The sequence below is a fragment of the Lithobates pipiens genome, unplaced genomic scaffold (genome assembly GCF_037356315.1).
Source record: "Lithobates pipiens isolate NorthernLeopardFrog02 unplaced genomic scaffold, aLitPip1_a1.2 Scaffold_25, whole genome shotgun sequence".
In the NCBI taxonomy this organism is placed as follows: domain Eukaryota; kingdom Metazoa; phylum Chordata; class Amphibia; order Anura; family Ranidae; genus Lithobates; species Lithobates pipiens.
In genome coordinates, this window is record NW_027507787.1 from 236,959,373 (window position 1) to 236,986,188 (window position 26,816).

Genomic DNA, 26,816 nt, shown 5'->3' on the forward strand with positions numbered 1-26,816 from the left:
TCAGTTAACTGTTAAAACAAAGTGTAAAATGCAAAACTCCGGTGGGTGTAACAAGATGTCCGCTTTTCCCCTTCTCAGTGTATCTTTACTATGGAGGAGCGCGGGGTGTAGTAAGATGGCTGCGACGGAACGTCACTTCCGTTACACATTGCGACGGGTCGCCTGATCTGACGAAGGGCCTGATCTGACGAAGGACCTGCTGTGTACGCGCTAACAACCCCACGTGACCGGGAGGTGTGAGGGGGCGTGTCCGTGTCCCCTCAGAGCGTTTTCACAGCCAGACGAGGAGCCGGCCGGTGTGTGCGGGGTCACGGCCGGGGGCTGGAGGTGATAATATAACATGTGTGACCCCCCCCCTTCACACACACAACTACCAGGGGTTCCCTCACGTCCTGTTTTGCCTATGGTATAGGAAGTGAGGGGAAATCTTCATATGGGGACACCGTCTTTGGAGACGCAGATTTCCTTGCTTTTTTTGGAGGGATTTCCTCTCACTTCCTGTTGTTGCTATAAAACAGGAAGAAAAGGGAAATCTTAGAATGGGGACACCAGTTCTAATGACAACCTGAGATTTACGCTCACTTGGTGGGATTTTTTTCACTTCCTGTTGCAGTTACAGGAAGTGAAGGGAAAATCTTCCAATGGGGACACCAGATCTGGTGAGAACCAGGAATTCCCCCCACTTTGGAGGGATTTCCTATCATTTCCTGTTTTGGCTTTGAGGCAGGAAGTGAAATGAAATCTCCCAATGGGGACACTGGTTTCTGGTGACAAATTGAGGGTTTCCTCACTTCCTGTTTAGGCTCCGGGGCAGGAAATTAAGAGAAATCTTTTACTGGGGACACACTTTCTGATGATAACCGGGAATTTTCTCACTTCATGCTGTGGCAATGTAATGCGGGATGTGAAGGAAAAGCTTCCAATTGGGACACAACACTCCAGGATTTCCTCACTTTGGCCACATTTCCTCTCACTTCCTGTTTTGGATGACAGCTGGGAATTTCCTCTCACTTGGGGAGATGTTCTAACTTCCTGCTGTGACTGTGGGACAGGAAATGAAGGGAGAGCTTTGATAAGGAACACTCTGGGATTTCCTCACTTCCCATTTTTGGCCATGGCACAGGAAGTGAAGGGAAAATCTTCCTATGGGGACACTAGTTCCGGTGACAACTGGGGACTGCCTCTTACTTTGGAGAGACTTTCTCACTTCCTGTTGTTGCTCTGGGACAGGAAGTTCTGGTGACACCCATGGATTTCCTCACTTTGGGGGGATTTTCTCTCACTTCCTGCTTTGGCTATGGGACAGGAAATGTAAAAAAAATAAAACACCAGGACACCAGTTCTGGAGACAACCATGCATTTTCTCTCACTTGAGATTTGTTTGCTTTCTGCTGTGGCTGCGGGACAGGAAATTAAGGGAAAAGCTTCCTATGGGGACACCAGTTCTGGTGACAACTGGAGACTGCCTCTTACTTTGGAGAAACTTTCTCACTTCCTGTTATTGCTGTGGGACAGGAAGTTGTGGTGTCACACAGGGATTTCCTTACTTTAGAGGGATTTACTCTCACTTCCCGTTTTGGCTGTGGGACAGGAAGTGAAGGGAAAATCTTTCAATGGGGACACCGGGTCCAGTGACAACCGGGGATTTCCTTACTTTGGAGGGATTTCCTCTCACTTCCCGTTTTGGCTGTGGGACAGGAAGTGAAGGGAAAATCTTTCAATGGGGACACCGGGTCCAGTGACAACCAGGGATTCCCTCACTTTGGAGGGATTTTCTCACTTCCTCTTGTTGTAAAACAGTAACATCTTCTGGTTTTGGTGACAACCAGCGATTTCCTGACGTTTTGGGGGGTGGGTTTCTCACTTCCTGCTCTGGCTATGGAACAGGAAGTGAAGAAATATCTTTGACTAAGGTCACCGGTTCTGACGACAACCGGGGATTCTTTCAATTTGGAGGGATTTCCTTTGACTTGGGGGGCGATTTTCTCACTTCCTGCTGGGGCTACGGCATGGGGATTGAAGGAAAAATCTCCGGGGGGGGGGGGGGGGGGGGCACTGTTTTTTATGACAATCGGGGGATTTCCTCTTGTTTGGGTTGTTTTATCACTTCGTGTTTTGGCTATTGGACAGGAAGTGAGGAAACATCTTTGATCGGGGACACTGATTTTGGTGACAGCCTGGGAATTCCTCTCTTTCGTGGATTTTCTCGCTTCCTGTTATGGCTACGGGGCAGGAAATGAAGGGAAATTTTCCAATGAGGACACTCGTTCTCAACCAGGGATTCCCTCACTTTGCAGGAATTTCTTCTCACTTCCTGTTTTAGTTAAGGGACAGGAATTGAAGGGAAATCTCCCCTGTGGGGACACAGGTGGCAACAAAAATCTGACAGGAGGTATAACCCTCCCTAATCCAAAAAAAAAAGTTTTGTCTTTAGTGACACTTTAATAATTTTTTGTGGGGGGGGGGGGGGGCCCTTCCCGACCACTACAACTAAAAGGGGAGCAGCTAGGGGGTGGTAAAAATGTGCACCAACCACCAGGTTTTACTGCCCCTCCCCCCAACTGCTAGTTTCAGGGAGCCCTAAAACATCCCTTCTCAGCCAGGAGCCGGCCAGTGTGTGCGGGGTCATGGTTGGGGGCTAGAGGTGATAATATAACATGCGTGACCCCCCCCCCCCCACACACACACACACACACGCACAACTACTCACTTCTTGTTTTGGCTATGGAACAGGAAGTGAGGGGCAATCTTCCTATGGGGACACCGCCTTTGGTGACAACCGCAGATTTCCTCACTTTTTTTTTGGAGGGATTTCCTCTCACTTCCTGTTGTTGCTATAAAACAGGAAGCGAAAAGGGAAATCTTAAAATGGGGACACCAGTTCTTGTGACAACCGGAGATTTCCGCTCACTTGGTGGGATTTATTTTCACTTCCCGTTTCAGTTACAGGACAGGAAGCGAAGGGAAAATCTTCCAATGGGGACACCAGATCCGGGGAGAAGCAGGAATTACCCCCCCCCCCCACTTTGGAGGGATTTCCACATTTCCTGTGTTGGCTATGGGGCAGGAAGTGAAGAGAAATCTTCCAATGGGGACGACTGGGGGGGGGGGGGGGGGTTACTCACTTCCTGTTTAGGCTATGGGGACAGGAAACAAAGAGAAATCTTTGGGGCTGGGGACACCAGTTGGGACAATCGGGGATTCCCGTCACTTTGGAGGGATCTCCTCTCACTTCCTGTTTTGGCTTCTGGGACAGGAAATGAAGGGAACGGGAAAATGCGCACCAATCACGATATAGATCAGACCAAAATGAGGGACAAATGAGGAGGACAGAGGGACATTGCTCAAAATCAGGGACAGTCCCTTGATATCAGGGACGGTTGGGAGATATGTTGTTGGGGGTATCTGCAGCTGGCTGGAGGCCCAGGAAAGGGGAGGCCCAGGAAAGGGGAGGCCCTGGAAAGAAGAGGTCCAGGAAAGGGGAGGCCCTGGAAAGAAGAGGTCCCGGAAAGGGGAGGCCCAGGAAAGGGGAGGCCCTGGAAAGAAGAGGTCCCGGAAAGGGGAGGCCCAGGAAAGGGGGGGCCCGGGAAAGGGGAAGCCCAGGAAAGGGGAGACCCAGGAAAGGGGAGGCCCGGGTAAGGGGAGGCCCTGGAAAGGGGAGGCCCGGGTAAGGGGAGGCCCGGGAAAGGGGAGGCCCGGGTAAGGGGAGGCCCGGGAAAGGGGAGGCCCGGGTAAGGGGAGGCCCGGGAAAGGGGAGGCCCGGGTAAGGGGAGGCCCGGGAAAGGGGAGGCCTGGGAAAGGGGAGGCCCTGGAAAGGGGAGGTCCGGGAAAGAGGGGGCCCGGGAAAGGGGAGGCCCTGGAAAGGGGAGGCCCTAGAAAGGGGAGGCCCGGGTAAGGGGAGGCCCTGGAAAGAGGGGGCCCGGGAAAGGGGAGGTCCGGGAAAGAGGGGGCCCGGGAAAGGGGAGGCCCTGGAAAGGGGAGGCCCGGGTAAGGGGAGGCCCTGGAAAGAGGGGGCCCAGGAAAGGGGAGGTCCAGGAAAGGGGAGGCCCTGGAGAGGGGGCCCGGGAAAGGGGAGGCCCTGGTGGACCACTTGCTTGGTGGTTTAGAACCAGTGCCATAGAGTGTCACTTGATGGATAGATCTGAGTCTAATGGGGCTGCTGACATCACAACATTGTTCTAGGCCAGTGATGGGGAACCTCGGCACCCCTGTTGTTTTGGAACTACATTTCCCATGATGCTCATGCCCTCTGCAGGGTAGCTGAGCATCATGGGAAACGTAGTTCCAAAACACCTGGGGTGCCGAGGTTCGCCATCGCTGGTCTAGGCGGTCTGTGATTGGCTCAGATCCAGACGTTCGTTCCGTAGCCATACACTTACAATTATCTCTTTATTCACAACAGACATGATGGGACAGCCGGGATGAACTGGTTCCTGTAGCAGAGCCGGTATCTGTAAGTCTTCCTCATTTTGATTTAATGATGAAAGGTTTCATTCATGCATCTTCTGTAGAAGACGATTAATCCGGGGTCTGTCTATAGAACATTCGTTGTACGAAAAGGTCAGAAATTGTGCAAAAAAAAAAAAAAAACTGAACAAAATTCCACAGAATGTTTTCAAATAGAGAGATGAACTCCTATCTCACCGGCGCCATCTAGTGGCTGAAATGCAGAATGCTTTCTCACAGAGGTGTTTCAGGAAACTATACCACGTTTTGGCCACCGGAGGGGGCTGACGATACAGGATTTCATCTATTGGAGACAGCAGCCCATTCCTTGGAAACGGCGAAAAAAAAAATGCAGCGGTACCAGATGCAGCGGAATCTGGAAAAAAAATGCAGCGGAACGCATCTGAAAATACAATATACTTTTGGATGTACAAAGCTGACCGGTACTACGGCACGTGCCTGTGCCTGTCACCCGTTTTAGTCTCAGGATCCTAGAGCTGGCCTCTGGCCTCTCAGGATCATAGAGATGGCCGGGATGGTCCCCGGCCATCTCCATAGCTCCCAACTGTCTCTGATATCGCGGGACTGTCCCGGATTTGGAGCAATGTCCCGCTGTCCCTCTTTCCTCCTCATTTGTCCCTCATTTTGGTCTAAACTATATAGTTGTATATAAAATGCACGTATTGGCGTATAACACGCACACGCTATTTGCACCCGATTTTCAGGGTGAAATACGCCAATGAATACAGTAATTTTCTAGCAAAAAAAAAAAATACAGATTTTTACATATAGGAGAGAAATATCAATATTGGCCTGGGTTGGTATAGTTAAAAACATTACTGATAAAAAGTTAGGTGCTGTAGTCTGTTGCCCTTTCTTGTGTGCGTTTTGAGTCTGAACATGTTTGGTATCTACTTATTCGACGCATCATCATCACCTGCACTAGACATGTGCAATTCGTTTCGTCCCAAATTAGTTTTTTAACAAATTTTGACAAATTCGTTAATTCCGATTTTCCGAATTTTTCGATTTCCGAAATTGAGGAATTTAAAAATTAGCGAAATTACGAATTTTCGGATTTCCGAATTTCTAATTTTCAGATTTCGAATTTCGAATTTTTGGATTTCCGAATTTGGGATTTTTGAATTTCGGATTTCGAAATTTCGGATTTCGAATTTCTGAATTTCCGAATTTTTGATTTCTGAATTTTCTAATTTCTGAATTTCAGATTTTCAAATTTCGGATATTCGGAATTCTGAATTTTTTCGGAAATTCGAAAATCTGAAAAAAAGAAAGAAAATCTGTTTAATTCTAAATAATAACTAACTATTAAATTATAGGTATTGGAATTCCCTTTCAAATTGGTCTGTTAGTGAATGTAACGAGTACAAATTTATCCCAAGTTTACGAATTATCTGAAATAACGAATGCCGCATCTAAACAAATGGAACGTAACGATCTAATAATAATAATAATAATAAAACCTTTTTATTATTATTAATTATTTATTATTAATTTGTTCCGTTCCATTTGTTTAGATGCGCCATTTGTTATTTCAGATAATTCGTACGTTCGGATAAATTCGTATTTGTTAATTTAATAGTTAGTTATTAATTAAACTGATTTTCTTTCTTTTTTTTCAGATTTTCAAATCCGAAATTTTCGCAAATTCGAAAATTTGGAAATTCGGAAATCCGAAAATTTGGAAATTCGGAAATCCGAAATTTGAATATTCAGAAAATCGAAAATTCGTAAATGTGTAAAACTGAAAATTCGGAAATCCGAAATGTGAAAAATTCAGAAAATTTGGAAATTCGGAAATCTGAAAATTCAAAATTCAGATATTTGGAAATCCGAAAATTTGGAAAATCGGAAAACCCGAAAAATTGAAATGTGAAAATTTCCGAAAAAATCTAACAAACTAATGAAACAAAAACGAAAATGAACTAATTTTTTTTGTCAGTGCACATGTCTAATCTGCACATATTTTTCAGAAAATATCTGAAGTTCGGGGTTTGTTCTAAGCAAAAAAAAACATGATAAAATAACATGTGAGTAAAAAATGTAAAGACTGCCCGAGGACAGCAAGTGGTTAAATAAGAAAAGCTTAAGCTGTGCTTTGTGGTGTCTGTATCAATGGAAAGAGCAATGGGGTAACCAGCAAACGTTTTCCACCACTCAGCTATTGATTTCCGAATTTGAGTTCTCAGTGCTTCATTGTTTGAGGATTGGTGAATTATTAACGGGTTCTGTGTGATTTGCAGATTTTTTTGTTTAATGTCCGTTATCAGTCACTGGTGAAGGTCCCTGGCTATTTATCAAAGAAGAGCCCCCCCCCCCCCCAAAAAAAATATTAGGACAATTTAATATTAGAACACTTACCTGTCTAGGGATCCAGCACCAGGGGTTTACTTAGAACATTTGCCACCCGGGGCGGATCTTATATCGTGAACAGGGCAGGACTTAGGGTGGTGGGGGCCCCTGGGCTTGAGTCACTTTCGGGCCCTACCTTCTACACGTTACCGTATTTATCAGAGTATAACACGTGCCGGCGTATAACACGCACCCCAAGTTTAGGAGGAATTTTAAGGAAAAAAACTTTTAGGGGGGAAGTTTAAGGAAAAAACTTACATTTAAATGCGCATCAATGCAGCCTTATCAGTGCCCATCTGCAGCCTTGCCCATCCATCTGCAGCCTTATCCAGTATCATTGCAGCCTTGTCAGTGTAGCCTTGTCATTTGCAGCCTTACCCCAGTGTCATTTGCAGTCTTGTCATTGCAGTCTTGAAGTTTAAAAATGGCATCGCCGAGATACAGAGCCCTAGTATCTCAGCGACTCTCGGGTCCTCTTGACGGTTCTTGGGTCCTCTCGGCGGCTCTCAGGTCCTCTTGCAGTCCCGAGCGGAGCCGAGTGTATTCGGCTCGGCTCACAGTCACTCCCAGTCCCTATGTTATGTACATCATAGGGCAGGACTGGGCGTGACTGTGAGCAGAGCCGAGCCGAGCCAAGCAGTACACTCGGCTATGTACCTCGGTGGGGCCCCCTATTGGGTGGGGCCCATGGGCTTAAGCCCAGTCAAGCCCTATGGTAAGTCCAGCCCTGATCCTGAACCCCCTGCACACCCCCCCACCCCCCCATCTGGCAATAATCTAAGTGAAATATCGATTTGCGCAAGCTTACCACAGGGGGTGCTTGTTTGCAGGACAAGAATGCGTGGTATGAAGCGCTTGGTGATGGTGGAATCAGGATGTAAATATTTCCGGGGTGTTCGCTGGGTTGCAAAGCACGAAGAAAAGCGTGGTTCTGCGATGTGGAACGCACGCCAACCACAGGGTCCAGGAAATGGGTCCGGAAATGCGTTCCAGCGGGCACTGCCCTGCTGCCATATGCATCACTTCCCCTCCGCGGGCTGCCGCCATCTTTGCAGAGACCGCTGCTATAGAGGTCCAAGCTCTCAATGCTTGAAAAGGGAAGCAGAACCGCTGAATAAGCGGCGCCAGGTTGAGAACCCCTAAGCGGCGCTAGACTGACCCCCACCCCCCCCCACCAGTGTGTGGCACCTGGGGCAGGCCACCCTCCCTGCACCGCCCCTCCCCCCCCCCCCCCAGTTGGTATGCCACTGTCCAGCGATGTCCTCACCCGAGCCCATTCTTTAATCAGCTATCGGATGCTGGCGCCACCATCTTGACTAAGGGAAACTGTCAGTGAAGCTGCACTTTTTGAACGGGCCGCAGTCTTTTAGGGTCTGTGATGTGTCCCAGAAGGCTGCGGGGGAAGGAAGCAAACTGAGCCCGGAAGTGGGAGCTCGTACCTGTCAAAGCCAGGTACCCACTCCCCCCTCCCTCACACATTTGGCACCTTTTGCGGGGGGGGGGGGGGGGAGGGAACCTTGGCCAGAAAGAGCAAATTAATGAGACATTCTTATTGTGATGTTTTATTTTGCTCTTTCTGGCCAGGGATTTGGCAACCAATGTCACTGTGTTGCTTATGTGTCATTTACAAGTCACTAGTCTTTTTAAGATTCTAATTTTATTCTCTTTTGATTAATAAATAAAGACAGATTGCAAAAGACAGTAGGACAAACCCCCAAAAATTCTTCAAATATATTAAAAGTAAAAAGGTCAAGTCTGAGCATGTAGGCCCTTTGCAAAATAATCTGGAGTGGGTGACTGGAGGCAAAGAGAAGGCTAACTTATTAAATACTTTCTTCAGCTCTGTGTATACAAAAGAGCATGGGGGAGCTCATGTCTATAATGGGGGTGGTAGTGACGCAGCCCCAAATCCACAATGGCTCAAAAGTGATATGGTCCATAAATATTTGGACAGAATGAAGGTGGATAAAGCACCTGGACCTGATGGCATCCACCCACGGATCCTAAAGGAATTGAGCTCTGTCATTTGAAAGCCATTGTAAGCCCCTGTGCACACGGTCAGAGATTTCCACAACCAAATCCGTCAGATTTTGCCCGTCGGATTTTGTCCGTCCGGATCTTGTCCAAAACTGTTGCATACACACGGTCGGACAAAGTTGGCGAAAAATCCGTTCTTTCAAAACGTGATGACGTAATTTCGTTACGATGGGACTACATTCAGGCTAGTAGCCAATAGCTTTGATGTAGGAATTTGATCTGAGCATGCGTGGCACTTGGTCCGATCAAAATTCTCTACACATGATCGGAGTATGTCCGATCGGCCCAGTTGGTCGGGAAATATTTCCAACATGTTGGAAAATTGGGTCCAACGAATATTCCGACGGAATCAGTCCGATGCATACCACACACAGCCGGATTATCCGACGACACGGTCCGATAGGACACATTCCGATGGATTCTCCAACCGTGTGTACAAGGGCTATCTCATTTTTAGGGACTCATTAATGAGAGGAATAGTACCACTGGATTGGCGCAGGGCCAATGTGGTGCCTATATTTAAAAAGGGAACAAAGTCTTTACCAAGTAATTATAGACCCATTAGTTTAACTTCTATAGTTGGGAAGATACTGGAGGGATTAATAAAAGACCACATAGACGAGTTCTTGCAGGAAAAAAATATTTTGAGCAACAGACAGCATGGATTCATGAAAGACAGAAGTTGTCAGACAAACCTGATTTCTTTTTATGAGGTGGTAAGTAAAACGTTGGAAAGAGGGGTGGTGGTGGACGTGGTATACTTGGACAGAGGGGTGGCGGTGGACGTGGTATACTTGGACAGAGGGGTGGCAGTGGACGTGATATACTTGGACAGAGGGGTGGCGGTGGACGTGATCTACTTGGACAGAGGGGTGGCGGTGGACGTGGTATACTTGGACAGAGGGGTGGCGGTGGACGTGATATACTTGGACAGAGGGGTGGCGGTGGACGTGATATACTTGGACAGAGGGGTGGCGGTGGACGTGGTATACTTGGACAGAGGGGTGGCGGTGGACGTGATATACTTGGACAGAGGGGTGGCGGTGGACGTGGTATACTTGGACAGAGGGGTGGCGGTGGACGTGATATACTTGGACAGAGGGGTGGCGGTGGACGTGATATACTTGGACAGAGGGGTGGCGGTGGACGTGATATACTTGGACAGAGGGGTGGCGGTGGACGTGGTATACTTGGACAGAGGGGTGGCGGTGGACGTGGTATACTTGGACAGAGGGGTGGCGGTGGACGTGATATATTTGGAGTTTGCAAAAGCGTTGGATACAGTTCCGCACACACGGCTCATGTGTAAGGTAAAGTCTACAGGTTTGGAAATATCTGTTTGTAAATGGATAGAAAACTGGCTAAAAGACAGAATTCAGAGAGTAGCGATTAATGATTCTTACTCTGAATGGTGTAAGGTTATGAGTGGTGTACCCCAAGGTTCAGTGCTGGGACCCTTACTTTTTAATATCTTTATAAACTATATTTGGTCTGGGATCAAGAGTAACATTTCCGTGTTTGCAGATGACACCGAGCTATGCAGTGGAATAACCTCCTTACAGGATGTCTCCAATTTACAAGCCGACCTCAATGCTCTGTCTAATTGGGCGACTATGTGGCAGATGAAGTTTAATGTTGATAAATGTAAAGTTATGCACTTGGGGGCTTAGAATATGCATCGTACATACTAGGGGGAGTACAACTGGGGGGATCCATAGTGGAGAAGGATCTGGGGGGGGGGGGGTTTGGTAGATCATAAGCTCAATAATAGCATGCCATGCCAAGCTGCTTTTTCCAAAGCGAGCAAAGTCCTTTCTTGTATTAGGAGAGGTATGGACTCCAGAGAGAGAGATATCATTTTGCCCCTGTTCAAATCATTAGTAAGACCTCATCTGGAATATGCAGTTCAGTTTTTGGCACCAGTTCTCAAAAAGGATATCGGGGAACTGGAGAAAGTGCAGAGAAGGGCAACCAAACTGATAAGAGGCATTGAGAATCTCAGCTATGAGGAAAGATTAGAGGAACTGAATTTATTCACTCTTCATAAGAGGAGATTAAGGGGGGATATGATCAACATGTACAAATATATAAGGGGTCCATATAGGGAACTTGGTGTCGAGTTATTCACTTTACAGTCAACACTGAGGACAAGGGGGCACTCTTTACGTCTAGAGGAAAAGAGATTTCATCTCCAAATACAGAAAGGTTTCTTCACAGTAAGAGCTGTGAAAATGTGGAATAGACTCCCTGCAGAGGTGGTTCTGGCCAGCTCAGTGGATTGCTTTAAAGCGGTTCTGCACCTAAAAAAAAAAAAATTAAAAGCCAGCAGCTACTAATATTGCAGCTGCTGACTTTTAATAAAATCACACTTACCTGTCCCAGGGTCCAGCGATGTCGGCGGCAGATGACGAGTGATCGCTCGTCTCTCTGCTGCCCCCGTCGCCATCCTCTGTCAGGGAATCGGGAAGTGAAGCATTACAGCATCACTGCCCGGTTCCCTACTGCACATGCGTGAGTCGCGCTGCGCAACTCTTATGGTCCCCGCTGTGTCTCTGGGAACTGTGTGTTTCCCAGAACACAACGGGGGGGGGGGGGGGGGGTCTGCGGCGGTCTGCCCGGAAGTGAGTGCAGATACCTAGATTATCCAGGTAACTGCACCCCCCTCCCCCTGAAAGGTGCCGATTGTGGCACCGGAGGGGGGGAGGGATCAGATTAGCGGAACTTCCCCTTTAGGGTCAAGAACCGCTTTAAGAAGGGCCTGGATTATTTCCTGTGTACATAATATAACTGGGTACTGACATTTATAGATAAAGTTGATCCGGGGAAAATCCGATTGCCTCTCGGAGGATCAGGAAGGAATTTTTTCCCCTGCTTTAGCAAATTGGTTCATGCTCTGCTGGGGTTTTTTGCCTTCCTCTGGATCAACTGTGGTTATAGAATTGGGTATATGGGCTGGTATGATATTTTTTTATATATATATATATATATTTTTTTTTTTTTGTGGTTGAACTGGATGGACTTGTGTCTTTTTTTCAACCTGACTAACTATATATATATATATCTATATATATATATATATATATATATATATATATATATATATATATATTTATTATTATTATTATTCTTTTTTTTTTTTTTTAACTGTCCGTTTTCGTTCTCGGCCAAGTGCATCCTGAATTTTCGGTTTCGGCACCAAAAATTTCTCTGTTCGGTGCATCGGTTTGGAGAGGCAATAAATTTTGTGCAAACTAGTCAGTATACGCTTGTTGTTTTTTTTTTATTTTTTTTTACCAAAAACATGTAGCAGAATACATATTTAAAATCTTTTATATTTTCTATTGGATACGTTTTATAGCAGAAAGTGAAAAATATATATATATATATTATTTTTTTCAAAATTGTCGCTCTTTTTTTTGTTTATAGCGCAAAAAAAAAAAATGTTAAAACTGCAGAGGTGACCAAACACCACCAAAAGAAAGCTCTATTTGTGGCAAATAAATTTTATTTGTGTATAAGTGATAGGGTCCACATGATATTCCACTATGCCATTTGTAACTATTGTCATATTTTTCTCTTTCGTTGTATTGTCTCTGAGCAAATACAAAAAAAAAAAACGCTTTCTGTTAAAAATAATAAATACTTTATTTGATTAACTGACAATTGCGCAGTCGTGCAACGCTGTAAAGTAATGCAGTTCTGTATTACTAAAATGGCCTGATTATGGGGGGGTGTAAATCTTCCAGAGGTCAAGTGGATAGTAATAATGTAAACATGATAAAGAATAAAAACTAAATACATGCTTGCAGGGTTTTTTTTTTTTTTTTTTTATTTGAACCAAAAACAGCACTTGCAGAAATACATTGTTACTTTTATGTTAAAGTGATATTGAAGTCTCTGATTTTGAATGAAAGTAACTTTTACTATATATGAATGTTATATGGTCATTTGTATTTCTGACTTTCTGTGATTGGAATTCTACCTATACTATAGATTTTGTACCATCTTTTGTACCTAATAAAAAAAAATTTGTAAACAAAAAAAATAAAATCTCTGGTTTAAAAAAAAAAAAAAAAAAACATGTCATACTTACCTGCCCCGTCCAAAGGTTTTGCACAGAGTGGCCCCAATCCTCTTCTTTTCGGGTCCCTCTTAGGCTCTCCTGGCCCCTCCTTCCCGCTTGGTAAATATTTAACCCTTTGATTGCCCCTAGATGTTAGTCCTTTCTCAGCCAGTGTCATAAGTACATTGACAGTGTACAGAATTATCACTGATCACTATATTAGTGTCACTGGTGATGTCAGTGGCAGTTAGTCAGTCCCCCCCCCCCCCCCCCCCCATCCCCCCCAGCATCAGTTAGACCCCTTTCACACTGGGGCATTTTTCAGGCGTTTTTCAGGCGCTTTAGCGGTAAAAAAAGCGACTGTAAAGCGATTGAAAGAAGCCGCAACTGCAATCCCAATGCAAAAGCCCGAGTGCTTTCACACTGAGATCCCTTTCACACTAGGGTGTTTTTGAGGCACTTTAGCTTTAAAAAAAAGCACCTGTAAAGCGCCTGAAAGAAGCCGCAACTGCAATCCCAATGTAAAAGCCCGAGTGCTTTCACACTGAGGCGCTGCCCTGTCAGGGCGTCAAAAAAAGTCCTGCAAGCAGCTTCTTTGCAGCGCTTTTGGAGCGGTGAATACAACGCTCCTAAAGCGCCCCTTCCTATTGAAATCAATGGGAAGCGCCCGCAAAACGCCTGAAAAGCGCTTTTGGCAGCAGCGTTTTGTGGGCGCTTTTAACCCTTTATTTGGCCACTAGCAGGGATTAAAAGCACCCCAATAGCGCTCGAAAAACGCTGGTAAAGCGATGCTAGTTTAAGCGGCGCTTTACGAGTGTTTTTTTCGGGTGCTGACATTGTGAAAGGGCTCTTAAAGCACTCGGGGCTTTCACATTGGGATTGCAGATGAGGCTTCTTTCAATCGCTTTACAGGCGCTTTTTTAACGCTAAAGCACCTGAAAAAGCGCCCCAGTGTGAAAGGGGTCTTAGTGTCAGATTTCCCGCTGCACTATAACAGGACCCATTTATAAGCCGCTGATCACTGGCATTACTAGTATGAGAAAAAAAATAAAAAAGTTCCAGTATATATCTGTCAGAAACCATGAATCAGACCGAGACAGAAGTACAATTAAATCACACTTGTTTATTAAATAAAAATAAAAAGGTAAATAGAAAAAGCATAGTCAAAGCATAGCCAGAGTCCAGTAACCGGATCGAGTAGTCAACCAGGCCAGAGTTCAATAACCAGATCGGGTAATCAGCCAGGCCAGAAGTCAGGGATCCAAGTAGAGCACCAGCAAGCAGGATAAGGAGCCAGAAGGGATGTCAACAAGCCAGTCTTTAAAACGCAGGAGATGGTTTCTTGTGATGTGACCAAGGCGAAGGCAGAGATGAAGTGAGCTGGACAGCTTTAAGTAGGCATGTGAGAAGAGCATCATCAGGAACAGCTGGTAACTGTGGAGAGAGATGAGAGCTTGTAATTAGCTGACAGCTGAGCAGCCAGCCCAGAGAAGGAAGGGCTAAGCCAGCCCTGACAATATCCCATGGTTTGTAGACTCTATAACTTTCACAAAAAATCAATCAATATACTTATTGGGATTTTTTTTTTAATCAAAAACAGCAGAATACATCATGGCCAAATAGGTTTTTTCATTTTTATTTTTTATTTTTTTTATGAAAAAGCAAAATGACTCATGTAATTGGACATGCAATTGCCATCATCCCTTGTAACTTAAACAAATGTGAAAGACCTCTCTATCTCTATTGTGGGATTTTTTTAGGCAATGAAAAAAGTTTTTTTGAAAAAGATTATTTATTATACCAATAGAAAAAGTTCCATAGAAATTTTGACCATAAGACATACAAATGTTAAAACATATATTGATAAAGAGAATAAAGTGATACTTTGAACCAACGCGTTTCAATGGGTAATGATTGTTAAAATCTTCATCAGGGATATTGTATCTACAGAAGATCAGAAATACAACGTTATGACCCCTTTCACACTGGGGTGTTTTTCCAGGCATTTTTGAGGCGCTTTAGCATTAAAAAAAAGCGGTTGTAAAGCGCTTGAAAGAAGCCTCATCTGCAATCCCAATGTGAAAGCCCGAGTGCTTGAAGAGCCCTTTCACACTGCCAGCGCCCGAAAAACGCTCGTAAAGTGCCGCTTAAATTAATGGCACTTTACCAGCGTTTTTCTAGCGCTAGCAGGGCGTAACCCCAGCTAGTGGCCAAATAAAGGGTTAAAAGTGCCCACAAAGTGCCGCTGCCAAAAGCACTTTGCAGGTGTTTTGCAGGCGCTTCCCATTGATTTCAATGGGAAGGGGCGCTTTAGGAGCAGTATATTGAGCACTCTAAAAGCGCTGCAAAGAAGCTGCTTGCAGGACTGAAAGGGGTCTTAGAAATTACATTAAATACACACAGATATTCTCCATGAGTATACAGAATATAATAACTTACTTTTTCAATACATAATTAAAACGAGTAGCAGGTGCATTCCCCATGGTATCAGCAAGGAAGGTCCAAAAAACACACATAGTATACCCTTGTTTTCTACAGGACAGCCGCATATAACTAAATCCACAAATTTGGCACTTTAAAGCATAGGGTCCGGGTGCTATATAAATGCAAAGACAGAGATCAGGGCATTGCAAGAGTCCAGTTACCAACTTCCGCAGGCATAAAAAAAGGGGAACTTACTCTGCAAATAGGGCCGAGTTGAAGTCCTCTAACATTAAAGACTTGGAAGAAAGCACTCCAGTGGTGATTGGACTCCTCCAGCTGTCTAGCTGAAGAGAAGATTTAGGATTCCAATGCCCTGATCGCTGTCTTTGCATTTATATAGCACCCGGACCCTTTGCTTTTAAAAGTGCAGGTCCACCAAAAAATAAATAAATTTACATAAAAAGGCTCCGTAACCCCTTGAGGTCCGGGCCATAGCCGAATGACGGCTATAGCGCGGACGTTAATTTCCGGGAGGCCGTCATAGGACGTCCTCCCCTTTGCACGCTCCCAGCGCCCTCCCTGCAGGGATCTGAGTAAGGGGCCGGTCCCAGCCCCTTACCATGCGATCAGCTGTCTGCCAATGACAGCTGATCACATGATGTAAACAAAAGCTCAGTAATCATTTTTTTTTCTCCTAACGCTGACAGCGCGAGAAGAGAAAAAAAAAGCCGATCACCGGCTTATGTTTCAGGGACATCAGTCCCGAAGAGGAAGGAGGCACATCTGCCTCCTATGTGCCAACAGTACCTCCTGTCAGTGCCACCTGCTGTTGCCACCTGTCAGTGCCCATTAGTGCCCTGATCAATGCCCACAAGTGCCACCTATCAATGCCCACCAGTGGTGCCAATCAGTGTCACCTAGCAGTGCTGCCTATCAGTGTAACCAATCAGTGCCCATCACTGCCACCTATCGGTGCCCATCAGTGCTGCCTCATCAGCGTACATCAATGAAGGAGACATTTTTTTTTAAAATTTGGTCTTTTTACATTTTTTTAACATAACACACGAGCGAATTGTCCGGCGTGCTTAGTCCGGCAAACAATCCGGCGGATTTCTACCGAACGGACTTGGCCACACACGGACACACAGAAAGTCCGGCGTTTGCTAGCGCGATGACGTACAGCACATACAACGGGACTAGAAAAAGGAAGTTCAATAGCCAGTAGCCAATAGCTTCCTTTTTCGTACTTGCTTCTGAGCATGCGTCATTCTTAGTCCACCGTCCTAGCATACTGACAAACGTATTGTCCGCTGAAACCCAAGTCCGACGGGAAGATTGGAGTGCAAAAATACTTTCTTAGTCCGCCGGACTTCACGCTGGAAAAGTACGCCGGACAATCCGATTGTGTGTACGTGGCATTAGTGTCAAAGTCAAAATGTTGAAGAACTTGCGTACTTTGACTGCATCCAGAGAATAGCCATTCGCAACTGGATGTTCACTCTAGTTGGACAGTCCCTCTCTCACAAGGCCTAGCAGCCAACAAGGTGCTTACTCAGGAACAAGTCTGCCACAGACGTTGTTGCAGAACACGCAGATAAATTTAAGCTTGAAAACACTTGTGGGATACCTGGATCTTTCAGCCAGCTTGGCGATATCTACAAGACCGGATTCTCTCGAGTACCTCAGCCCTTCCAGGCTCTTACTAAGAAACCAACCCGTACGTGGTGTTCTTCTGAAGAGTCCTCCCCTGGAATGCTATGAAGTCACTGGGTCTCTTCCAAACCGGGGATGGCACCCAACCACCTCAGAATCCTTCTTTAGCTTCCTTGCCTCGGGCTAGCCAGCCCCGAGACATCAAAATCCGGAGGGGGCTGGTCAGGAGGACCAGAACCATGAAGTCAGTACATCATTGTGGACCAGAACCCCGAACCACGTGACGTCCGCATCTTAAATACCCTCTCCAAGAAAGCACATTGAGAGCGCCACTCCCACTGGGCGGGCTCCGAGAGAGAGTAACTTAAAGTGGTTGTAAACCCTTACAAACCACTTTGACCTACAGGTAAGCCTAGATTAAGGCTTACCTGTAGGTCCAAGCAATATCTCCTAAACCTATATGGTTTAGGAGATATTTGCCCGAAAACGGGCACCGCTGTCTACGGCGCATGCGCCGTAGACAGCGGCGCGCAGGCGCACTGAACGCGGCAGTTCCAAAAATGGAGCTGCCGCATTTGTCGACTCCCGTGCGCATGCGCGGGAGTGACGTCATCGCGGCTTCGCCGAATGACAGCGGCGGAGCTGCGAGACGCCACCAGCAAGATGGATGCGGCGGACTACAGGGGACAGCGTGACTTCGCTGGCTCCTGTGTCAGGTAAGTGACACATAATGGGCTACTATGCGATGCATAGTAGTCCATTATGCTTTACCTTTGCAGGGAAAAAAAGAGGAAGTAAACTCATCAGGGTTTACTTCCTCTTTAAGCACCTAACCAGACCATAGTTCCATGCCTGCCAGAAGAGACAGTGCCCCCTGTGGTCATGCGGAACATCTCACGGTCCAGTCAGACTGATGCTGAAGTCTAAATTTAGACAATTGTACCCAAACCAAACTGCAGTTCAGGCATAACTTTAGCATTGAAAAACGCATAGCGCGTGCTCTTCAGGAGCCGCCGCTACACTATTTTTTTGTTTATAGGGCAAAAAATAAAAACCGCAGAGGTGATCAAATACCACCAAAGGAAATCTCTATTTGTGGAGGAAAAAGGATTTCAATTTTGTTTGGGAGCCACGTTGCAAGCCCGAGTGCTTTCACACTGAGGCGCTGCGCTGGCAGGGCGTCAAAAAAAAGTCCTGCAAGCTGCTTCTTTGCAGAGCTTTTAGAGCGGTCAATACACGGCTCCTAAAGCGCCCCTTCCCATTGAAATCAATGGGAAGCGCCTGCAAAGTGCTTTTGGCAGCGGCACTTTGTGGTCACTTTTAACCCTTTATTTGGCCACTAGCTGGGGTTAAAAGCGCCCTCCTAGCGCTCGAAAAACTCCGGTAAAGTGCCATTAGTTTAAACCGCGCAATTGTCAGTTAAAGCGACGCAGTGCCGAATCACAAAAAGTGCTCTGGTCTTTGGCCTGCAAAATGGTGATGCTGAATAGAAAAAAAATGGCCTGGTCATGAAGGGGGGAGGGGGTAAACCTTCCAGAGCTGAAGTGGTTAAATATCTCTGCCATGTATGTCTAAGGTAGGTTGCGGACGCATCCTTTACCTACTGTTTATCTTCTATTTTGATCCCTTCTAGGTTTCCTGACCGCTCTCTCTAATCACCCCTCAGGCTCGGGGTTTGTGGATGATGTTGCCGTCACTCCAGACAACCTTCTTGTGGCCTCTGAGTTCAGTGTAGATCAGGGGCGTGGCTTCCTCATTGGTAAGTGTTTTCTAATGTTACTGCATTCAGTGGCCAGGGGTATGTGATTATGCAGCCATGACACTCCATCAAATGTAACCTGTACAGTACATAGTGTAGTATGCGTGGCTATAGTACTGGGTATTCAGAGTATTCATGTTAAAGCTTGATTGAACGTTCAGTTTGAAACCTCCAAACACATTCCAGGTCAGGGGCGGCCTGTCCATTGTGGGCGCACAGGCGCCGCCTCCCCTATCCAGCCCCCACCGCACCCTCCCTATCCATGCGCCTGGCCCCTTTCAGGACACCAGGCGCATGAATTCCTATGTCGAGGGGGGCTTGTTTTTGGTAGCACCAGATTAAAGCCAGAGGCTCTTATAGGCTTTAAAATAGAGTGGGCTCGAGGTGCAGAACATTGCATCCAGAGCCCACCCAGGTGTGTTGCAACAGCGAATGAAAATTCGCTGTTGCAACACTGATGCTTCTCCCGGCCAATCTGGAAGCGGATCTGATACCCATCACCCGATTAGCTGAAAGGACAAGCGATCTTGTCGGACAACTAGGAAGAGGGGGAGGAGAAGGCATAGGTGCCGCTGCCCGATTCCTGCTACAGCTTGATATCCGCCGATGCCCCGATGTGAAAAGTGTGGGGGGGCATTTTTAGTCAATACTTTGTAGAACCCCCTTTCTCTGCAATTACAGCTGTAATGCCGCGTACACACGATCGGAATTCTTGTCGGAAAAAGCTCTGATGGTTTTCCCGACGAAATTCCGCTCAAGCTGTCTTGCCTACACACGGTCACACCAAATTCCGACCGCCAAGAACGCGGTGACGTACAACACGTACGACGGGACTAGAAAAAGGAAGTTCAATACCCAGTAGCCAATAGCTTCCGTCTCGTAGCTGAATCTGAGCATGCGTGAGTTTTTGCACGTCGGAAATTGCACACACACGATCGGAATTTCCGATAGAAAGTTTTTCCAATCGGGAAAAGTGAGAACCTGCTCTCAAATTTTTGCTGGCGGGAATTCGGCCAGCTAAATTCCGATGGAGCGTACACACGGTCGCATTTTCCGATGAAAAGCTCTCATAGGTCTTTTGCTGGCCGAAAATCCGATCATGTGTACACAGCATGAGTCTTTTTGGGGATGTCTCTACCAGCTTTGCACATCTAGAGAGGGACATTTCTGCCCATTCCTCTTTGCAAAATAGCTCAAGCTCTGTCAGATTGGATGAAGAGCGTCTGCGAACAGAAATTTTCAAGTCTTGCCGCAGATTCTCAATGGGATTTAGGTCTGGACTGTGACTGGGGCCATTCTAACACATGAAGATGCTTTGATGTAAACCATTCCATTGTAGCTCTGGCTGGATGTTTCGGGTCCAGCTGGAAGGTGAACCTCCGCCCCAGTCTCAAGTCTTTTTCAGACTCTAACAGGTTATCCTCTTAGCCCTTGTACACACGGAATGGAAGTCTGGAGGAAACCAGTGGGACCCAGGTACCCCCATCTACTGTCTGGAGAAGTCCGGAGGAAGCCAGTGGGACCCAGGTACCCCCATCTACTGTCTGGAGAAGTCTGGAGGAAGCCAGTGGGACCCAGGTACCCCCATCTACTGTCTGGAGAAGTCTGGAGGAAGCCAGTGGGACCCAGGTACTGCATCCACTGTCCAGAGAAGTCTGGAGGAAGCCAGTGGGACCCAGGTACCCCCATCTACTGTCTGGAGAAGTCTGGAGGAAGCCAGTGGGACCCAGGTATCCCCATCTACTGTCTGGAGAAGTCTGGAGGAAGTCAGTGGGACACAGATACCACATCCACTGTCCAGAGAAGTCTAGCGGGAACCAGTAGGACCCAGGTACTGCATCCACTGTCCAGAGAAGTCTGGTGGCAACAGTGGGACACAGGTACACCCACCTCTTTTCCGAGAAGTCTGGAGGAAACCAGTAGATCCCAGGTATATGCATCTACTGTCCGGAGAAGTCTGACCAGAAAAATCCAAGCAGATACGCCTCCATCATGTCATACTACCAGGGAAACTTGTGATTGACCCCAAATTTATTCTTCAGCTGGAACCCCCCCCCCAACATACAGCCAATATCATTAAGAAATATCTTCAGTGTAAAGAAGAAGGAGTCCTGGAAGTGATGGTTTGACCCCCACAGAGCCCTGATCTCCCCATCATAGAGACTGTCTGGGATGGAGGATTGGAGGCAGCCTACATCCACCGAAGATCTGTGCTTTTTTCTCCAAGATATACAGTATCTCACAAAAGTAAGTACACCCCTCACATTTCTGTAAATCTTTTCATGTGACAACACTGAAGAAATGACACTTGTCTACAATGTAAAGTAGTGAGTGTACAGCTTGTATAACAGTGTAAAATTGCTGCCCCCTCAAAATAACTCAACACACAGCACAGCACAGGGATGGTGGGAGCCCCTCATAATAAGCAGCCCCAGGAGGAAGTCAGCATAGCACAGGGATGGTGGGAGCCCCTCATAATAAGCAGCCCCAGGAGGAAGTCAGCACAGCACAGGGATGGTGGGAGCCCCTCATAATATGCACAGCAAAGGTACAGCCCCAGGGGGAAGTCAGCACAGCACAGGGAGGGTGGGAGCCCCTCATAATAAGCAGCCCCAGGAGGAAGTCAGCACAGCACAGGGATGGTGGGAGCCCCTCATAATGAGCACAGCAGAGGTACAGCCCCAGGAGGAAGTCAGCATAGCACAGGGATGGTGGGAGCCCCTCATAATAAGCATAATGACTGAGTCGCCGTCCATTCGACGACAACTGATCCGAAATTCGTAAACAAAAAGTTTGTATTCCATACAGAATTCGGACGCATGGCAATTCGTATTTCGGATCCTCCCGAACGTACGAATTTTGGGAAATTCGTACGAATTTGAGATTCGTACGAAACGAAACGCACATGTCTACGGGCCACATCTGCCTCCTGCACACATACACGCTCACACTCCTAAAGAATGCCTGTCTCTCTCTTCATGGAGCCATCTCCACCTGAAAGCCCTCCCGACTCCTACACCAGGCCACCTGCCTGTAGGGTGGCACTGTTCCCAAGTGCGAGTCCTAAAATCTCTTGCTGAGAAAAATATAATCCCTGCCCACAGATGTGCAATCATCATGCCTGTCTTTGCAAAAACCAGGCTGAAGGTGCGAATACACACCGTGACCTGAGGTTGCCTCTCCACAACCCCTAAGTGAAAATCTCCAAATTGGGCCCAAATTGTCAATATTTTGTGTGGCCACCATTATTTTCCAGCACTGCCTTAACCCTCTTGGGCATGGAGGTCACCAGAGCTTCACAGGTTGTCACCGGAGTCCTCTTCCCCTCCTCCATGATGACATCACAGAGCTGGTGAATGTTGGAGACCTTGCGCTCCTCCACCTTCCGTTTGAGGATGTCCCACAGATGATCAATAGGGTTTAGGTCTGGAGACATGCTTGGCCAGACTATCAACTTTACCCTCAGCTTCTTTAGCAAGGCAGTGGTGGTCTTGGAAGTGTGTTTGGGGTGGTTATCATGTTGGAATACTGCCCTGCGGCCCAGTCTCTGAAGGGAGGGGATCATGCTCTGCTTCAGTATGTCACAGTACATGTTGGCATTCATGGTTCCCTCAATGATCTGTAGCCCCCCAGTGCCGGCAGCACTCATGCAGCCCCAGACCATGACACTCCCACCACCATGCTTGACTGTAGGCAAGACACACTTGTCTTTGTCCTCCTCACCTGGTTGCCCCCACACACGCTTGTCACCATCTGACACCAAATACGTTTATCTTGGTCTCATCAGACCACAGGACATGGTTCCAGTAATCCATGTCCTTAGTCTGCTTGTCTTCAGAAAACTGTTTGCGGACTTTCTTGTGCATCATCTTTAGAAGAGGCTTCCTTCTGGGACGACAGCCATGCAGACCAATTTGATGCAGTGTGCGGCGTATGGTCTGAGCACTGACAGGCACACAAGTCACACGCGCATATGTAAACGGTGTTCGCACTACACATGTGAGGTATCGCCACAAACATTACACTGAGAGCAATAATTCCAGTGCTAGACCTCCTCTGTAACTCTAAACCGATAACCTGTAATGATGTTTAAAGCGTCGCCTATGGAGATGTTTAACCACATGCCGACCAGCCTCCGCAGTTGTACTGCGGCAGAATGGTAGGGCTGGGCGAAACAACGTTATGTAACATTGCTTCGCCCTGTGGCCGCTAGGGGGCACGTGCGCGCCCCCCCCGAGCCGATGCGACTGCCCGGTGGTCTTGATCACCGCCGGGCTCCCGCGATCGCCTCAGAGACACGGAGAACCCGGAAATGTGTGTGTAAACACTCTTTATATATATATATATATATATATATATATATATATGTGTGTGTGTATGCATGTGTGTGGCTATATATGTATATATAGAGAGAGAGAGAGCGATACATAAAATATTGCAATGATCGCTATTTTATTCTATAGGGTCTCTGCTAAAAAAAAATATATATATATATATATATATATATATATACAGAGAGAGAGAGAGAGAAGATACATATATATATATGTGTGTGTGTATAAAAAAAACATTATCTATCTATCTTTTTAGCAGAGACCCTATAGAATAAAATAGCGATCGTTGCAATATTTTATGTATCTCTCTCCCTCTATATATATATATATATATATATATATATATATATATATATATATATATACAGAGAGAGAGAGAAGATATATATATATCTATGTGTGTATGTATAAAAAATAAATAATAATATAAATATATATATATTATTATTTTTTTAGCAGAGACCGTATAGAATAAAATAGCGATCGTTGCAATATTTTATGTATATCTCCCTCTCCCTCTTTATATATATATATATATATATATATATATATATATTTTTTAGCAGAGACCCTAGAATAAAATAGTGATCGTTGAAATATTTTATGTCTCTCTCTCTCTCTCTCTAATAATATAACTACTGGTATATATAAAAGTTCTGAGGTTGTACTGTAAGCAAACATCATTCTTCCTTCTTTTTTTTCTTTCTTTCTATTAGAATCGAAAACAGCCTTTAGTATCACTTTAAGTGTAAATATTTTTTCCACCTCCAGCTCCATGGCACATTGGAATGCCCGCAGCCTCTGCCCCCCCCAGTCATTCCTCAGATCCTAGGTTCCTGGCTAAGCTTTGATGCTCTATGAACACTCTGCCTCAGCTCTGTGTATAGCAGCCAATACTAGAGAGTGTCTGGGAATCTGCTCAGCCATTACAACCAGATGTTGAGGCAGAGGAAGTTGCATGCTGATGATGTCAGCAAAGGAACGAGAGGCATTGAGTTACATGGTGGGACTGCCCACACCCTCCATCCCGACCAGCCCTGAAAGGGATCCCACAATCTGCTTCTATAGAAGCCCAGAGCTGGATTGTATGAAAAGTGTCTCCTCGCTGCTCTTCTGGACCCCCGGAGAGAAGTTCTGAGCTGCAAGAATCCACTTTGGATTAAGTCTTCTCTTCTCCCCCCTCCCTTCTCCTGTGTCAGTCATCTGTGGTCTGTACAATGTCTGCCCAAGCTACCAGGAGTTCGCTCAGCGCCAACAAGGAATTCCTCCGAAGCTTCCCCGGGGTGATGAGGCTCCTGCAACTCGCCACCGGCGCCGCCGTCTGGATCGCCATCGCCTCCAGCAACTTCAACAACACGGTCCGCTTCGCCCTGTTCGTCTACGTCTTCTTCTGGCTGGTCACCCTGCTCCTCTATTTCGTCACCCTGCTGGACAAGCAGGACATGGTCCCGTTGATCGGAGGCGAGCGGTGGCTCCTCACCAACCTGGTCTACGACGCCCTGGCCGCTGCCCTTCACATCGCCGCCACCGCCATCATCATCGTCACCATCGAAAGCAACTCTTATTGCAACATCCCCAACTACAGGGGCGCCTGCTACTACAAGACCTACGTGGTGGCCTCCATCTTCGCCTGCCTCTGCTGCCTCTTTTACGTCTCCACCACCATCTGCTTCTCCGTCAAGAAGTGTAAAGGGAACAAGAGCGTCATTTAAGGGTTGGCTGGAGAACCCCGAGGGGATTTTTTTTCTTTGTAGGTCGGATGGAAGAAACGGACTTCTCTTTCCTGAGCCGCACGAGCAACACGAGCAACACGAGCAACGTGTTCCAGGTGTGGCGGAGGAAATGTTCATCTGGAAGGACAGATGGCTGATGAGTCCTTTTATATACATTGTTACTTTATTTTGTGTCTTTGTAACGCTTGTCATAGTTCTGAATACAACGCCAAAGATTAATTTTAGTTACAGAAAACTTTTTTTTTTCCCCCTATCGATTAAAAACCGATAAGAACGTTGCTTTGATATGAGGAACATTTTTTACCATCACAGTATTATATTTGATGGCAGAGACTGATTTCCTTGTTGTTATATGCAGTAGATGTATGTAACGCCTTCTTTCCGTGTTCCTGGAAAGGGAGTTGGGGAGGGGGGGTGCTTCTACGGCTTTAAGAAAAATAAACGACAAATGTATCACCGTCTATATATGATTGTGTATTGGAGAGAGGAACGCTCGGTAGGTGGTGGTGTGTTCCCGGGGCCTAGATCAGGCTTCGGGGGTCGATTCGCCAAAACTGGAGAGTGCGAAAATCTGGTGCAGCTCTGCATAGAAACTAGAGCTGCACGATTCTGGCCAAAAATGAGAATCACAATTATTTTTTTTTTTTGCTTAGAATAAAAGAGATCATGGTTCTTGCGACGTAAAATCTTTCACATTATACAAAAAAAATGGGCTAACTTTACTGGTTATTTTTCTTTTTTTTAAAATTCATTAAAGTCATTTTTTCCCCCCCCCAAAAAATGCATTTGAAAGACCGCTGTGCAAATACAGTGTGACATACAATATTGCAACAACCACCATTTTATTCTCTAGGGTCTCTACTAAAAAAAAATATATATATATGTTTGGGGGTTCTAAGTAATTTTCTAAAAGTTCTAAGTATATATATATAATTTTTTTTAGCAGAGAATAAAATAGTGATTGTTGCAATATTTTATGTATCTCTCTCTCTTTACATATATATATATATATATATATATATATATATATATATACACACACACACACACACACACACACATATATAAAATGTGTGTGTGTGTGTGTGTGTGTATATATATATATATATATATATATATATATATATATATATATATATATTATTCAGGATTTATATAGCGTCAACAGTTTGCACAGCGCTTCACAATATGAGGGCAGACAGTACACTTACAATACAAATCAATACAGGAGGGATCAGAGGGCCCTGCTCGTTAGAGCTTACAATCTAGATATATATGTATATATATATATATTTTTTACCAGAGACCCTATAAAATAAAATAAAATGTTTGGGGGCTCTAAGTAATTTTCTAGCAAAAGAAAAAAAAAGATTTTACCTTGTTCCATTGACAAATTGTTACAATGTTTATACTGATAAAGAATGTTTTGATTCTTGGCAGACTGCCCAGTTTTTTTCTCTTCCTTTCTTTTGAGGGCTTCAGAAGAGCAGAGAGAATTCTTTGCATAGAAAGAATTATGAAACAATTTGGTCAAGATTGCGATAACGATTCTTGACGATTAATCGTGTTGCTCTAATAGAAACCAATCAGCTTCCAGTTTTTTTTTTCTTTTTTTCTTCTTTTCTGTTGCTATCCTTTCCTGGCATGTAAAAATCTGTATTTTTTGCTAGAAAATTATTTAGAACCCTAAATATTATATATATATATATATATATATATATATATATATATATATATATATATATATATTTTAGCAGAGAACCTAGAGAATAAAATAGCAATCGTTGCAAATTTTTATGGCACAGGGCATTTGTGCAGCACTTTAAGGAATTTTAATGCAAAAAATAAATAAATAAATATTATATAACCCAATTTTTTTGTAAAATATATATAAAAGATGATTTTACGCCAAGTAAATAGATACCTAACATGTAAGACTTTAAAACTGCGCACGCTCGTGGAATGGCGACTAACTACGATACTTTAAATGCACT

At 45.5% G+C, this 26,816-nt stretch overlaps 1 protein-coding gene and 2 long non-coding RNA genes across 3 annotated transcripts in view; 2 read left to right on the plus strand and 1 right to left on the minus strand.

The window, feature by feature from the left end:
• Positions 1 to 183: 183 nt before the first annotated feature.
• Positions 184 to 26,816, plus strand: part of LOC143930979 (uncharacterized) — a 58,440-nt gene continuing 31,807 nt past the window's right edge. Inside the window, exons 1-3 of the long non-coding RNA XR_013262863.1 lie at positions 184 to 327; positions 4,403 to 4,453; positions 18,630 to 18,755. This is a non-coding gene — a long non-coding RNA (uncharacterized LOC143930979). The remainder of the gene's footprint in view (positions 328 to 4,402; positions 4,454 to 18,629; positions 18,756 to 26,816) is intronic.
• LOC143930977 (uncharacterized) lies at positions 14,023 to 18,157 on the minus strand. The gene is made up of 2 exons (XR_013262862.1): positions 15,359 to 18,157; positions 14,023 to 14,353 (listed from the first exon to the last, which is right to left on the minus strand). It is a non-coding gene; the product is annotated as an uncharacterized LOC143930977 (long non-coding RNA).
• MARVELD1 (MARVEL domain containing 1) lies at positions 23,890 to 25,283 on the plus strand. The gene has a single exon (XM_077455692.1). It carries the CDS (start codon positions 24,307 to 24,309, stop codon positions 24,799 to 24,801), a length of 495 nt encoding a protein of 164 aa, XP_077311818.1. The 5' UTR covers positions 23,890 to 24,306; the 3' UTR covers positions 24,802 to 25,283.

Excerpts from the sequence above, each read along its gene's own strand:
- MARVELD1 (XM_077455692.1), top strand. The coding sequence starts at position 24,307 with ATGTCTGCCCAAGCTACCAGGAGTTCGCTCAGCGCCAACAAGGAATTC.